This window comes from Cnephaeus nilssonii, assembly GCF_951640355.1.
Source record: "Cnephaeus nilssonii genome assembly, chromosome: 1".
NCBI classification, from domain to species: Eukaryota; Metazoa; Chordata; class Mammalia; order Chiroptera; family Vespertilionidae; genus Cnephaeus; species Cnephaeus nilssonii.
The window spans coordinates 19,362,622-19,376,817 of NC_137072.1; the positions used below are offsets into that span (position 1 = coordinate 19,362,622).

The 14,196-nt window shown below is 45.6% G+C and overlaps 1 protein-coding gene across 14 annotated transcripts in view; it reads right to left on the reverse strand.

Annotated features, from left to right (window-relative positions):
• Window positions 1-14,196, reverse strand: part of KIAA1217 — a 458,082-nt gene that overhangs the window by 141,457 nt on the left and 302,429 nt on the right. For all 14 annotated transcript variants that reach the window (XM_079770404.1, XM_079770403.1, XM_079770401.1 and 11 more), the window contains one exon: window positions 8,392-8,590. In XM_079770404.1, the coding sequence (XP_079626530.1) occupies window positions 8,392-8,590 (199 nt within the window). The remainder of the gene's footprint in view (window positions 1-8,391; window positions 8,591-14,196) is intronic.

Sequence of the window (14,196 nt, forward strand, 5' to 3'; positions counted from 1 at the left end):
ACAAACCTAATCTCACTGTCCTGAAGAGACGCTTTAAGTTTGTGACACCTGCCATAGGCCTGACTGTCCCCTCAAATGAGAAAAGAAGGAGAAAGGAGAAGCGTCCTAAGTCCCCGTATTAGTCTGCTCAGGCTGCTGTAACCAAGTACCAAGGCCGCGCGGCTTAACCAACAGAGATTTATCTCCTCGCAGTTCTGGGGGCTAGAAGTTTGAGATCAAGGTGTCAGCAGGACCCGTTCCTTCTGAGGCCTCTCTTCCTGGCTTGTAGATGCCGTTTTCTCCTTTTGTCTCCTCTGTGTGTGTCTGTGTCCTAACCTCCTCTTCTCACAGGACACCAGTCATATTGGACTAGGGCCCCCTCTACTGACCTCATGTTAAATGAATTACCTCTTTAAAGGCCTTTTCTCTAAATACAGTCCCATTCTGAGGTACCGGGGGTTAGGAAATTTGGGGGGGGATGCAAGTGAGCCAATAAAAGCCCCCAAAGGAGTGGTTCTCACTGACAAGAACTGAGACGCCACCATCATGGCGGTACTTCGAGGGCTTGCCTGCTCTCCTGCTCAAAAGCAGCTTTTGGATGGTGGTCCAGACAGGACCTCATGTCCAGACCCCAAGGAGGCTTAATTGCAATCCCATATCACAGAGCTAACTTGAGAAATCTGAACGGGAAGTGACCTGGACCCTTCACCAAAGCCTTCGCCTCAGAAGACATACATCTGCCCTCTAACAATGCAGAAGGTGTCCCTTCCTCCCCAAATATAAGAAGCTGCCCCAAGTCTCAGTTTCCAGATGTCAGCAGGCAGCCCTCTGAAGGCCACTGCTAGGCTGCCATCTGTGGTGGCATTCTAAGTGGGTGGATGGCATAAAAGTGGCACAAAAAAAGATGTGGGAACTCTTAGAGAATTTGATGAGCATAAAGGATTATATTTTAAAGTCAGATTTTAAAGAACAAATTAACTTGGCAAAAGCTTTTGAGTGTGCAATGAATCTTGCATTTACAAAAAAAAAAAGCAAGAGTTAGTCAAGAGATTTTAGGTACAGTTTTCATAGCAAAGGAAAACAAGAGACTGACAAACTAAATATTTTTCTTGTAAGTAGTTTAGGCACATGTTGTTAATGCCTCATGTTCCAACCAAACAATAACAGAGCACGTCAGAGTACGTCCTCTGAATCCAGATGCTTCCGATCTCATTTCTGAAGAGTGGAGAGTAACAGCTCGCATTATTAGAACATATAAAAAATTTGGAATTTTATCAGCATGAGAGATTCCTCTCTAACTTTTTGCCATTCAAAGCTTTCAACAATGACCTGCCCCTCAAATTGTCTTCTCAGTCTGAAGATACCTTCCCTGTTAAGACAAAGAATACCCAAAGGCAAGTCATCTGAGGACCAGGCGAATTATCAAGACTACACCAACTTTTTCCATGTATCAGATTAGATCACCAGAAATCTGTTAAGTTCAAAAGACATGGCTTCATACTATGCTCTTGGGTTTTGAGGTTTTATATAATGATGTAGCCATATGAAAACACTTTCCATAAAAGAACTGTTAAATATGTCTGTTACATAATCCAATGTCAACAACATTAACCTATAGAAGTTCTTCGATTATAATTCTTGAAAACATTTTTTCTAATGAGTTAATATAAACCTCTTCTTAAATAATGAAATCTACTTGATTCATTACATTTCTCCTTTTTTTTTTTTTTTTTGTCTTGACTGCAATTACAGCAATTATCCTTATCTGAATTTCTCTGGCCCACATACTGTGCCCAACTGCTATTGTATTAATTGTTTTAATCATTCTTACATACTTTTACTATTGTTGAATAAGCCCAAATAAAATCTATTTTGGATGTAGAGAGGTATAAAGAACAGATAAAACTTCCGTTCTCTCATGCTGTCTTATGAAACTTGATGAAGAGTTATTTTTGTGTTAAGAGAATTTTTTATGTAATAAACAAAAGTAAAACAAGTTATCTAGGTGTCTCGGTTAGGATGAGGTATTGCAGCTAGGACAGAGAGAGAAATAAATATTTTACACTGGCTTATTGGCAGATTGGTTTTCTGAAATGGCTGTGAAAATTAAATTCCATAACCCCATAACCAGCTATTAAACCTCATAGTTCCACCTACATTATTGAAATGTTTTATATTGACTTTATGAAAAGGTGACCTGTAGTCCAGGTTTAGGAACACCCCAGTTATAAAGAAGAAAAGAGAAACAGCAGACCCCAAGTCTTCTCCAAGACTCTTCATTGTTACCACCTAACCAACAACAGCCCCTGTAAAATAATGGTGACTCCAGAAGAGCTCAATCAAAATCTATTCACCTCTATTCACCTCTGTTGATGCTTTTCCTTCCTGTGCCCTGTCTACAACGTAATCCTAGAGATAGTGGTAAAGGTCATTGACCTTCTCAGGTACCTTATTACAACTAAACGATTCCTGCAAAGTCTTAGAAATCATTCCAGAGTTTCAACCCAGGAATTGTAACAGTGAGAGATTTCAAAAGACATCTGACTAACTTTATTTTTTAACGTAAGCACAAACACATCTTGAGCCTACAAATCTTTTATGAGAACATTCTTTTTATGGGGGAATTGAGAACCAAGTGGGTAAACTTGAATAAGTACTCCCTTCTCTCAGAAAACCTCATATATAAAAATCAAAACTCATAAAGGAAAATTAGGGATGATTACTTTTATCACAACTGTTTCACTATACTAAAAGGTTTCTTGAAATAGTCCTTTTGGTGGTTAATTCCCAGTCCCAAATACATTTGCTTACTTAGTTTAAAGATTGATTCAGTTTATAAAAACTACCTTTCAAGACATTCATTATCTCAAGTGCAAGAAAGCTAAGAGGTAACCTTTTTGACTCACCTAATTTAGCCAAATTAAAATCCTAAATACCTCTTGTAAAGAGAAAATTTATTCAGATCTTACTTCCTCTTTCTTTCTTCCTTTCTTCTTTCTTTCTTTCTTTCTTTCTTTCTTTCTTTCTTTCTTTCTTTCTTTCTTTCTTTCTTTTTCCTTTCTTTTCCCATTCCCTGGTTTATTTAATGTTTTTGCTGTGTGTGTGTGTGTGTGTGTGTGTGTGTGTGTATGTATGTGTTGTGTGTGTATGTTAGTAGTTTAGCACAGCTCATTTTTTCAATGAAATCTTATTTTAAACTACAATATTTATAGCAGAGAAAACTCCCTAAGAACACAATTTGAAAACTACACCTCTAATTCATTCTCCAGTTCACTGCTAAGTCTCTAGAAGTGGTTCTTCTGAGCCTACAGGTATTTGTCATATTTTCTGAAACACTCAAAATAGGCAGCACTACAATTTCTACAAATCAGCAAATCAGACCTCTTGTTATCAGTCATGGTTCAGTTGCAGAGAACTGAGCTAATTTAAGCAAATATGGAGTTATTGTGCAGTTTGCAGAATCATCAGGATGATTTTAACTGTAGAACTGGGTACAGCAGAGCCCATTTGACTAAGAGGAAGCTTCCCGTCACCCGGACAACTGTGACTCCAAAGGCAGGAACCCAGAAGGTACTGGAAATCCAGGCCACACCTGTGCCCTTAGTACTAGGAAAATGGATGTTTTGCACCCGACTTTCAATGCTATCAAATAGCACTGCTCTGGGACCTGGGCAAATGATGCTGAAGAAAACCCAAAAGCCTCTGCAAACGCCTTGGTTCCCACTTCTGGAACCCACTCACTTGATTTCCAGACTCAGCCTGCTTCCTGCCTCCATAGTAAAGAAAGGCAAACCAGGAGGAGGCAGGAGTGGACCATGCCAGCAGGTCGCCATGTCCACCGACCCCATCTACTTAGTTCCATACCAGAGAAAATACTTAGACCTTTTCTTTGATGGCACTCTAAGAAGCTCAGGAATGTGCCCCACACCTATTGACCTGCTATGAAACTCTCGTCCTTAAATGTTTGTTTTTATAATATTACATTTCAATCATTACTGGCGCTTAGAAAAAAATTTCATAAATGGTTCACTTACTCTCTAGATCAACACGGCTTTCCATTCGTCTGAAATTTATTTCTGTTTTAACTATGCAAGGGATCACGTTCACATGTAAATAATCCTAGTCTCACAGTCTTTGCTCATCACCCTTCATGGCTTCCCACTTGGTAGATGGAGGTTTCCTCAATCCTTTGCTCTAACTTCCTACCTACTCTTATGCGCAGGAAGAAAAATTCTGGCAACTCTGACCCCTGTGTTCCTGAAATTGACACCTCCCTTCACCCCCACAGGAGTGGTCACCATCACTGTTACCACGTTGGAATAAAAGAACAACCACATAGATACTCAACACTTCTCATGTGTGGAAAAAACCTCTCCCACATTAGTCTAAAATCTTCTCGAGCCATTTAAAATCATTCTTGCTTGTTGAGTCTGAGGGTTCAAAAGACAATTTGTTACAGAAACAGCAACCTGTCTGGCCGGCAAGCGGGTAAGGGTCACACGTGCAAAAATTAACTCAAAATAGATGGTGGACTTAAATGTAAAATACATACAAGTAAATATAAAACTTACAGAAAAAAAAATAGATATTAGTGAGGACCTTGACCTTTGTGATGAGTTCTTTGACATAACACCGAAACCACAATCCATAAAAAGAAAAAAAACTGACCAATGGATCTCCTCCAAAAGACCCGTTGCAGAGGAAGAAAAGACAAGCGAACCGTTCAGAACACGGTCAACACAGGCATCTGGCCGCAGAGAGAAGGAGGTGCCGCTGCTCTTCTCGTTTTCACATGAGTTTTACTTTCAGATTCCTGAGTGCACACAGAAGGGTGGCAATGTCTCACGGCTGCCCTTACCCCACGCTGACTGCGGCGCGGCCAGACACGGCCCCTGCCTATGGCCCCTGCCTACGGCCCCTGCCTACGGCCCCTGCCTATGGCCCCTGCCTACGGCCACATCCCAGACAGGCATTTGTAGGACAGCGGCGATGAAAAGGCAGCGGAGCACCCCATCGCTGAGACCCAGGCCTAATGTCAGCGGGGCAGTTTTTCATGGAAATTATTTCTAAAACCAAATTCGACTGCAGAGCAGTTTTTACTTTCTTTTGTAGACTTCCTTTCTCCTCCTCTTCTCCATTGTCACTGAAGAGACGGGGGTGGGGGGGTGAGGGGGGGGGGAGAAATGGTGAAAATGCCACAGAGAAGCATTTCCGTTGGGCCCCGATGGGTATAGCGGGCAGGGAACCCAGCGCCCTGCAGAAGTAGAGATTGACAGGTGTCGATCCCAGGAACCTGCTCAGGTTATAAACCAGAGCCACTGAGCACCATGCCTCCTTTACTCTCCTGCTCGGTAAATCGCTAAGAATGACTAGCTTGCCCTCAGCATCAGAAAGGACCTGTGTCCTGCCTGCAGTCCCCCGGCGCCCCTCCCCAAAGCGGAGCTGACATCCTGCCTGCAGGACGAATCCGAGGGAGAACATGAAAACAGACCCCAGCGATGGCTAAGGTCTCTCTATGTCCCTTCTCTCTCCTCCACGTCTGCTTAAAGCCTCTGTGAAATGCACCCAACCTCCGGCGCTCCTCCCATCCCCTACATACTCTCAAGTAACAGAAAGGAGGAATCAGTCAAGTGGGAAAATGATTAAGCAGGCAGGTTTATCTCTGGGCACAGGCTGCTGAAGTGAGGGGAAGTTTCCTCCCCCCAGTCCGGGCTCCGCCCTCAAGGTCCCCAGGTCTCCCCCTGTGCTGCCTGAGCGACACTGCGCATGTGCAAAAGAGCAGCCTAGGAACGTGGCTTGACTCAGCCTCCTCCTGGGCTCTGTGGCTTTGAGGCCACGGCAATGGGATGTGGTGTTCCGGGGTGACCCAAGGGGCAGCCACTGGAGTGAGGAGAGCGAGGCACTCTCCACCAGTGCAAAACATAAGGAGGCCCCAAAGAGTAATCAAGATCAGTAATAATGTAATGTGATGTTTTAAAAATCAAAATTCATGCAAAAATCCATGATGAACAAACTATGAAAATTTTACATAAAGGCAGAGTCAACAGGGCTTTGGGGGAGATCGTAAAATTCCGTGCATTAAGGTAAAATGACAATGTACAGATTCGAAAAGATACCGGGTGTCCAAATGGCACCAACGGTGGGTTTCTGGAGGTCCCAGCTCAGTATCCGTCTGCAGCCTCTGAGACCTGGAGTCACCAAGGGCCGGGAGACACCCGCTGCTCCTGCCCTTCCCAGGAGCCCGTGTCTGAGTGTTAAAGAAAGCCAGGCACCGGGGTTTCCTGAACATAAAGCTGAACAAGGCCCCTGGCAGGGAGACTGTGTTTAGACTCTCTCTGACTCACTTTCCTGTTTATTTCCCATCCAGGCTCAACTGAATTCCTCCACAAGGCCAGGTGCGGCTGGGAGGGCATTCCCAAACAGGCCACCAAGAGGTGATCAGGGCAGCGCCCACCCCATTGGCCCAATGTCAGTTCCTTTTCTGGAACCACAGTTCCCCTTGCTTGGGCAAACTTCTCATTCCTCTCCTCTCACTGCGTTCCTTTGTTTCTATCCAGGAGTTGTAAAAATCGCAGGCCTAAAGCCCCTCATAGAGCTGGAAGAATAAACATCTCGGAGGCATTTTTAATCAGCGGTGACTCTGCCTTTGCAGGAACTTTACAGCAAGGTGGGCTCAGAGTGAATCTCAGCATTTTGCAGAAGGGCAAGAGGAAACACCAGCCCCCTCAGCAATCCCTCGGGCTAGGCTGCCCTGGCTCCTGCAGCTCCTCTGCCCGGAGGCTTGCTTCCTGAAGCCAGCATCTATCCACCTGCACTGCCAATGCGCTTGGCTGCCAAGACAAAGGGTCCATTATCCAACAGGCTCAATGTTCCCCAGGTATGGGGAAGGCGCAGAGGCATTTATTCTTATCTTCATTTTATTTCGCAAAGCACAGGCTGTCTGTACAGAGAATTGAACCTCACTCATTTCCTGCAGAGCACAAAGGAGAAATTCCACTCCTCAGCTGGTTCCTGGTGCTCTTGCCTCAAGCTGGAAGGGTTTAAGAGAGCATGATGCTCCATAATCCAGCTGGCAAGCCCCAGCCTGGTACCAGTGTGGAAGCCTGTGTCACCCTGACACTGCCCTGGCCCACTGTGCTCCTTGGGTGTATCTCACCCCTTCAGCTCCCTGGCTTTCATTTGTAAATGAGGCCGTAGGAAGCCTGGCTAACTGCTTCTGCCATTTAATTAACTATGTAACCTCCAAAAATATTTTTGAAAAGCAGATTTTCTTTTTTGCCCCCTCTTATTTGTGAAATGAGGAACCTGGATTATAAGCTAAAATGAAGTATACAAATTTAATGTTAAAAATTAATATTAATAACGCAAATAATAATAGGGTGTTTTTGTTGTTGTTTTGTTTTGGTCTTTTTTGGACAGCTAGGACAATGTCTGAATGCAGTCTGCTCTCATCATCTGCAGGGGAGGAACAAATTCAGGGTACTTCCTCACATTTTTCTTCTCTTTTTTTCTTCATGCAAAGCATTTTACATAGAATTTAGCTGTCTCATGCTAAATTCTAGGGGCCAAACCCTGAAGCTTTTTTCTAGTTAACCCAGTTCCTGTCCTCTCTTTTCCCTGATCCCCATCTGTCTGCAAACACAGGTACCGAGTGGAAAACTTGGAATGGCAAGTTAAGCATATGAAACGCCAGCACAACTGGCAAAGAGGTCTAAGTTCTCATACCTGTACATTTTGTTAAAGGGCCAGAAAAAAAACACAGCAGAGCAAGATAGGAAGTGAAATGTCTAATATCAAAAAGCAAACCATCAGTGGTAAGGCAGACAGAGAGAAACCTCCTATTTTTCTTATGAGGAAAAGCTTTGCCAAATGTGTGCCAAGCCCCTCCATCCTTTCGTGTGGCGGTGGGATGAACAGCTCTGGGTTTACAGCTGTCACTAACAGTCAGGGGAGTTTTGGCCACATTGCATCTCTTTTTCCTGCAGCCATTCACACCCTCCTCTGGACTGCCAGACAGTAACATGGGGCTGGTGCAAACCCACCTCCCAGACCTCAACTCTCCAGGCTTCTGAGTCGGGGAAGGAGGTTCCTGAGGAACAACGCTCATTCTGCAGTCTGTCCCCCACTATTCCCTGTATCAGGGACACAGGCAAGTACTGCTAGCATGTTGGCTCGAGTGGCTAACCAGCCAGGCCTAAATGTGCCCATTCCCAAAGACATCTTAGACTTGCTGCTTCCCCAGCAGGCAAATCTTCAAGCGTGGTGTTCAATCAGTGAAGTTTCTCAGGACTCGTGTTTTTATAAATCGAGATCACAGTAACGTTCCATTGCAGGAGTATGTGTTCAGAAATATAAAAACGAAAGACACACACAATAGTAAAGAGACATCAGAAACTGCTTTTTGAGGCTCACCCAGAGATCTTTCTTTCGTCTGGTTGGTCGATCTCACCACCGGAAGGCTCGCTCGAGTTCGGCTGCCCCTGGAGAAAGGACTTGGAGCCTCGCTCTCAGACATGGCTTCCAGAGAGTCACCAGAAGTCTCGGATAAATGCTCCACCGGGTCGCCCAGGCTGGGAGGCTGAGGACTGTGAGACAGTTTGGGGCTTCTTGTCTACAAAAGGCATTTGAAAGAAAGTGGGAAAATAAACTATTATTAGTTATACTAAAAATATGTTCAATGCTATCAAGGCCTTCAATCTACAAAAACAACATAGCAAGAGGAGAAGTCCATCAGAAAGACTGGAAAGGACTAGAGACCCAGAGGGTCAAAGTTCCAGTTGTAAAAGTTACTGAGAAAAATATATTGCCCCTCAGCATCCCATTAAGATTTTTATCAGTGAACATCCACCTTACAAATTCCATTTTGGACAAGGAGTTGAGGACAAGCCACATCATAGGAAAGAATGACAGCATATCAACTCCTTTTGCCAGTTGTTATCATAACACATGGAACTGTGTGCATTTATATACTGCCACATGCCCTATAATAACATTTTGGTCAATGATGGACTGCATACATGACAGCGTAGTGTGTAGGAGGCTACACTATCCAGGTTTTTGTATGTGCACTCTATGATATTCACACAAGGACAAAATTGCCTAATGACACACTTCTCAGAACATATTCCTGTCATTAAGACGGGCATGACTGAATACTTAAATGGATGATGCATTTACCCCAGAGTACACTGAACACAACCAGTCCTTATATCAAGACCATTTCCAAAATCAATAACCTAAGATTGTGAGAGGGAGATTTATATCACAGTTGAATTTTTCTTTTAAGGCACAAATAAAATTATGTCTAGCTTTGGTTATTACCTCACCAATCAGCAGACATATCCTAATATATAAAAACCCTGGGTCCGTCACATCCACAACAACTGGAAGGCTCCACCAACTGGAAGTCAGTCGTCCTACAGTCAGTGCTGGGTTGCCATGGCGACCCAGCACTGACTGCTACTACAGCTGCAGGCATGGAGACCCAGCACTGATTGCTGAGCGGGCTGCGAATCAGGCCCGGAGAGAGGCCTGAAGAGAGAAGCAGGGTCTGATCCGTAGCCTCTGTGGCAGCTGTTGATCAGCACTTGCCTCTCTCTTTCCCTCCAAGCCTGGCCAGCAGCCCTGCGTCCATTTCTCTCCAGGCCTCCACCGGGGCTGCTGATCAGCCCAGCCTTTCTGATCAGGCCCCAGTGAGAGGCCCAGAGATGCTGACTGGCATAGAAACCGATCAATCAGAACCAAATCTGGGTCAAGTGTGAGGAGCCAATGGCTGCCTAGGAGGCAGAGCTTTTGACACTGACTGGCATAGAAACTGACCAATCAGAACCAAATTGGCCGGCAGAGGAGGGCAGCTGGGGACGAGATCAGGCCTGTAGGGGAGGGCAGTTGGGGGTGATCAGGCAGGCAGAGCAGTTAGGGGCAATCAGGCCGGCAGGGAAGGGCAGTTGGGGGCGATCAGGCTGGCAGGGGAGAGCATTTGGGGGCAAGATCAGACCGGCAGGGGAGGGCCGTTGGGGGAAACCAGGCCTACAGGGGAGGGCAGTTGGGGGCCATCAGGCCAGCAGGGGAGGGCAGTTGGGGGTGAGATCAGGCCGGCAGGGGAGGGCAATTGGGGGTGAGATCAGGCCGGCAGGGGAGGGCAGTTGGAGGCAATCAGGCAGGCAGGGGAGCAGTTAGGTGTTAATCAGGCCAGCAGGGGAGCAGTTAGGGGGTGATCAGGCTGGCAGGCAGAAGCGGTTAGGGGCAATCAGGCAGGCAGGCAGGTGAGCAGTTAGGAGCCAGCAGTCCTGGATTGTGAGAGGGATGACCGACTGCTGGTTTAGGCCCGATCCCACAGGGCAGTCAGACATCCCCCGAGGGGTCCCAGATTGGTGAGGGTGCAGGCTGGGCTGAGGGACACCCCCCACCCCAGTGCACAAATAGTGTATAATAAAATACGTATGAAATACATAATTGATTTTCTCTCTTAGTTATCTATACTATAATGGCAGGAAGTTGAATGTGTAAAATGCTTAAAGCTTTAAGTCAAAAACATTCCTTGACCATTAGTATTGGTTGAGCACTGTGGAAGATGCAGAAAAACAGAAATGTGGCCTGATGTCAGAGTTTCAAAACTAATCGGTGAAATTAGTGAAGAACAACAAATAACTCAAGATATTATATAATTAAGTATAAACTGTGAACTGTGTGGAACATCCACTCATACTTTCAACAGACACCTATTGAGCACCCACCATGTTCCAGGAGCTATGCCAGGTGCAGGGACAGAATGATGCACAGAACAGACATGACTCCACCCTGATGGTGCTCACAGACTAGTCAGGTGACAGGCATTAAGACAAATTAAAGGTGCAATGAGAGTGTATAATTCAAACTGCTGGTGGTGTTGGGGTGGGGAATGTATATGGGTGGAGGGTTGGAAAAGCATGTAAACTGTGATCTCAAGAAAGAGGGAAGTTGGGGAGAAGGAGGAAACCAAGGGGGAGGGATGAAAAGCAGAAAAGCCATTCCAGGTGAAGGGAATGGTATGTGCAAAATGCCTGAGGCAGAAAGAAGTGGCAAGCGCTGGAAACTTGGTGTGGCTGAAGTCCAGCTGACCAGAACACACACAGCCTGGAATCTGAGTGAGAATTCTCCATTGGACTCTAAGGTACCAGAACATCATGTAGATACTTTAGGCAGGGAAAGGGGGCAGGGGGCCAGGACAGATACTCTTTTTAGAAGATCACTCTGCTGTTGTGTAGAGGCTACAGATTATACTAGTCCATGTAGAAAGTCAGAGAAAGGAAGGCAGTGAAATGGGATCAGGCTGAATGAATGTGTTACCTCGGCTTTCCCCTCCCACCGCCTGCCCCTGACTTGCATTACATGACTCCAGGCACCTTCCAGGAGGCAAACTGATCTGTGCGAATCAAGTACATGAGTTTTCACTTCAGGAGATGCCAAAGATACTGATGGGCTGGTGGTGGGATCTAGGCATTATATATATACTCGGTCAGTGTCCCTGGTAGCCATTTTTGTGTTTGTTTCTTTGCATTCCTTCGTCTTCCTGAGGATGTCAATGCATTTTGAAGTGAGGCACCAGGGCACTTAACTCTCAAGGCAGGACCAGCTTGTGGATGTACAGGCTGAGCGATCACACGGGGCCCCGTCCTCGGAAGGGTTTTGTGATTGGTTTCATGCTCTACTTTGGCTGTCCTGAAGCTCATAAATGTCAACAAGGTACACTGATGATTACATAGCTGGAGCTGCCTCAAAGCTTCTGCTGCAGGGCTCTCGCAGGGATGCCCAGATGTGCCTGATACCCAGGAGAACCCTTTGAGGGTCGATGGTCAGCTTCTTTCCCATCTCTCTTCCTAAAAGTACAAGGACACCGCTCTTGGCAGGAGTGCTATTGTGTTATGTAGATGCCTGCATCTGGCTGCACCTCTCAGGACCTTCCCCTGGGGGAAACAGGAATGAGGTCAGCACACAGCACCCGCACCCCTTAAGTGCGGGACGTGGCCAACCTGGGGGCTCCATAGAAAACTCTCAGCTCAGATGACATGCCAAGAACAGGGCCAGAAAGGACACCCATTAACAGTTAAATTGTGTCTTTGGGTTAATTTTTCTGTGCAAGCCTCCGAAGTGGTTTATTGACAGATTTATTTCTTATAAAGTTTGCTTCTGCTCTGGAGATTAAGATCTGGCTGTGGCACTCGAAGAGCATCATTTGATAGGAAAAGCCAACTATACATCACTGTGCAGCTCACCAAAATTTGCATAAATGTATATGGTCTTCAATGAAGTATGCTGGGCAATGAACCTGGTCACTATGCTCAGCAGAATATCAAGCACAGATGTCCTCATCCCTGACTTAGAAGAATATTCAGTTTAGCAAAATAGCTAAGGAATAATATGACTTGATGCAGCATGGCTTCATGTACAACCTCTGCCATTTGGTCACCCTCGCAGCCTATGGGAGACATTCAGGAGTTGTCATTTTCCATTGCAAGAGGCAATAATCCTTGAAGAACATCAGAATTAAATGTCACTTCTTGTTCAGGGTCCTCATGGTGGTAGTATGTATAAAAATAAAGATGTAAGGGCTAAATCTTTATTTTTAACTTCCTGTACACAGCCACTCAGTTCCAAATATAAACTCCTTCTCTCGTTCTATGTCATTCACTTTCTCACTGCAAAGTATCTTGCATATTAGCACTCTCCTCACACGGTACCTCCCCTCTGATGTCAGCTCACTGCTGAGACATCACTTAGTGCAGAGAAAGGAAAATGGAAATGGCTGAATTCAGTGTCAAATACCCTGTGATTTTTGAAAAGTCAAAAAGCATTTGGAACAGGGACTCACCACTCAGCACAGGGTTAGGCTTCAAGGGTTAGAAGTGTTGCACATGGCTCTTGAGCTCATGATGCATTTAAGCGATAGCTTGGGGCCAAGGACAATATACCCGTAACAGCTGGACAAGAAGAACTAAGAGGTGTGTCCCTGTAAGTGCAGAACGGCTTTGGGGGAAAAGCTGTGGACATTAAAGGGAAGGTTGGGTGAGGAGGAAGAACGTGGGGGAGGAAGTGCTAAGGGGTGCCCTGAGCGAGGTCACCGGCTCGCCTTCTCACACCTTCATGCACTCAAAGGGCCCACAAGAGAAGGTGGGGAGGCTAAGCTTTCCCCACCACGCACACCCTGAGGAATGGGAGCAGGTATCCTTCTCTGCTCTCTCAACTAAGCTAACAGATACACATCATCCAATAGCAGTTGAGTCCCAAGTTATCTTTTCCACAGGCAACCTCATGGCGGGATTATGCCTCCCGCAGTCTCTCCAGTAATACTGAATATATTAAAAAGTTCCACTTTTGTTGTTGACAGCCCTATTTTAAAGGGTTCCTGCCCCTAAACCATGTTCCCCCTTCTCTAAGGACGACTTCCCTGCCCACATGAGCAAGCCCCTGAAGCCCAATGTTTCGTACACAGAGTAAACACACTGCAGCGTCCCCACACAGCTCTGCTTTGCACCTGTTGTTCTAATGTACCTATTAGTAGTAACCCCCTTTCACTCTCAAACATACGCTGGTTTGAACAATAAAAGTATATGCACACCACTCCCAGCCCCATCTCAGCTGCCAGGACCAAGCCATGGTCACCTGTTCTTGCCTAAACTAACCATTTTCTCTCCCCTGGAATGCAGACCTGGGACAGAGGAGCTATTGGTCAGTGTCTATTAAAAACCTGCAGTGTGAGATCCTATGAAGCTGCGGCTGAAATGGGCAGGGAACATGAAACAGAAGAAAAAAATACAAGGAGAGGATGAAGCAGATCTGAATAGGAAAATGGAGAGGAGACGCCCTTGGCCCCAGTTGCAAAGCCTGAAAGATTAAAAAAAAAAAAAGGAGCTATCTGGGCCCCCCAAGAGTTGCAGTTCCAGTACACAGTGAGGCTCTTCCATTTGTTGTGCTTAAACTAGTTTTTAAAAATAGCAATGTATGTTTTTACTAAATTTATTTTTATTGTTTCGAGTATTACAAATGCCCCCATTGCCCCCCTGCACCTGGCTCCCATTCCCCCCTCCCCTAGCCCCCAGGCCTTCACTGCACTATTGTCTGTGTCCATGGGCTATGCATATATGCATACACGTTCTTCAGTTAATCTCTTCCTGTCCCCCTCTTCCCTCTGAGGTCTGTCAGTCTGTTCCATGCTTCCATGTCTCTGGATCTATTTTG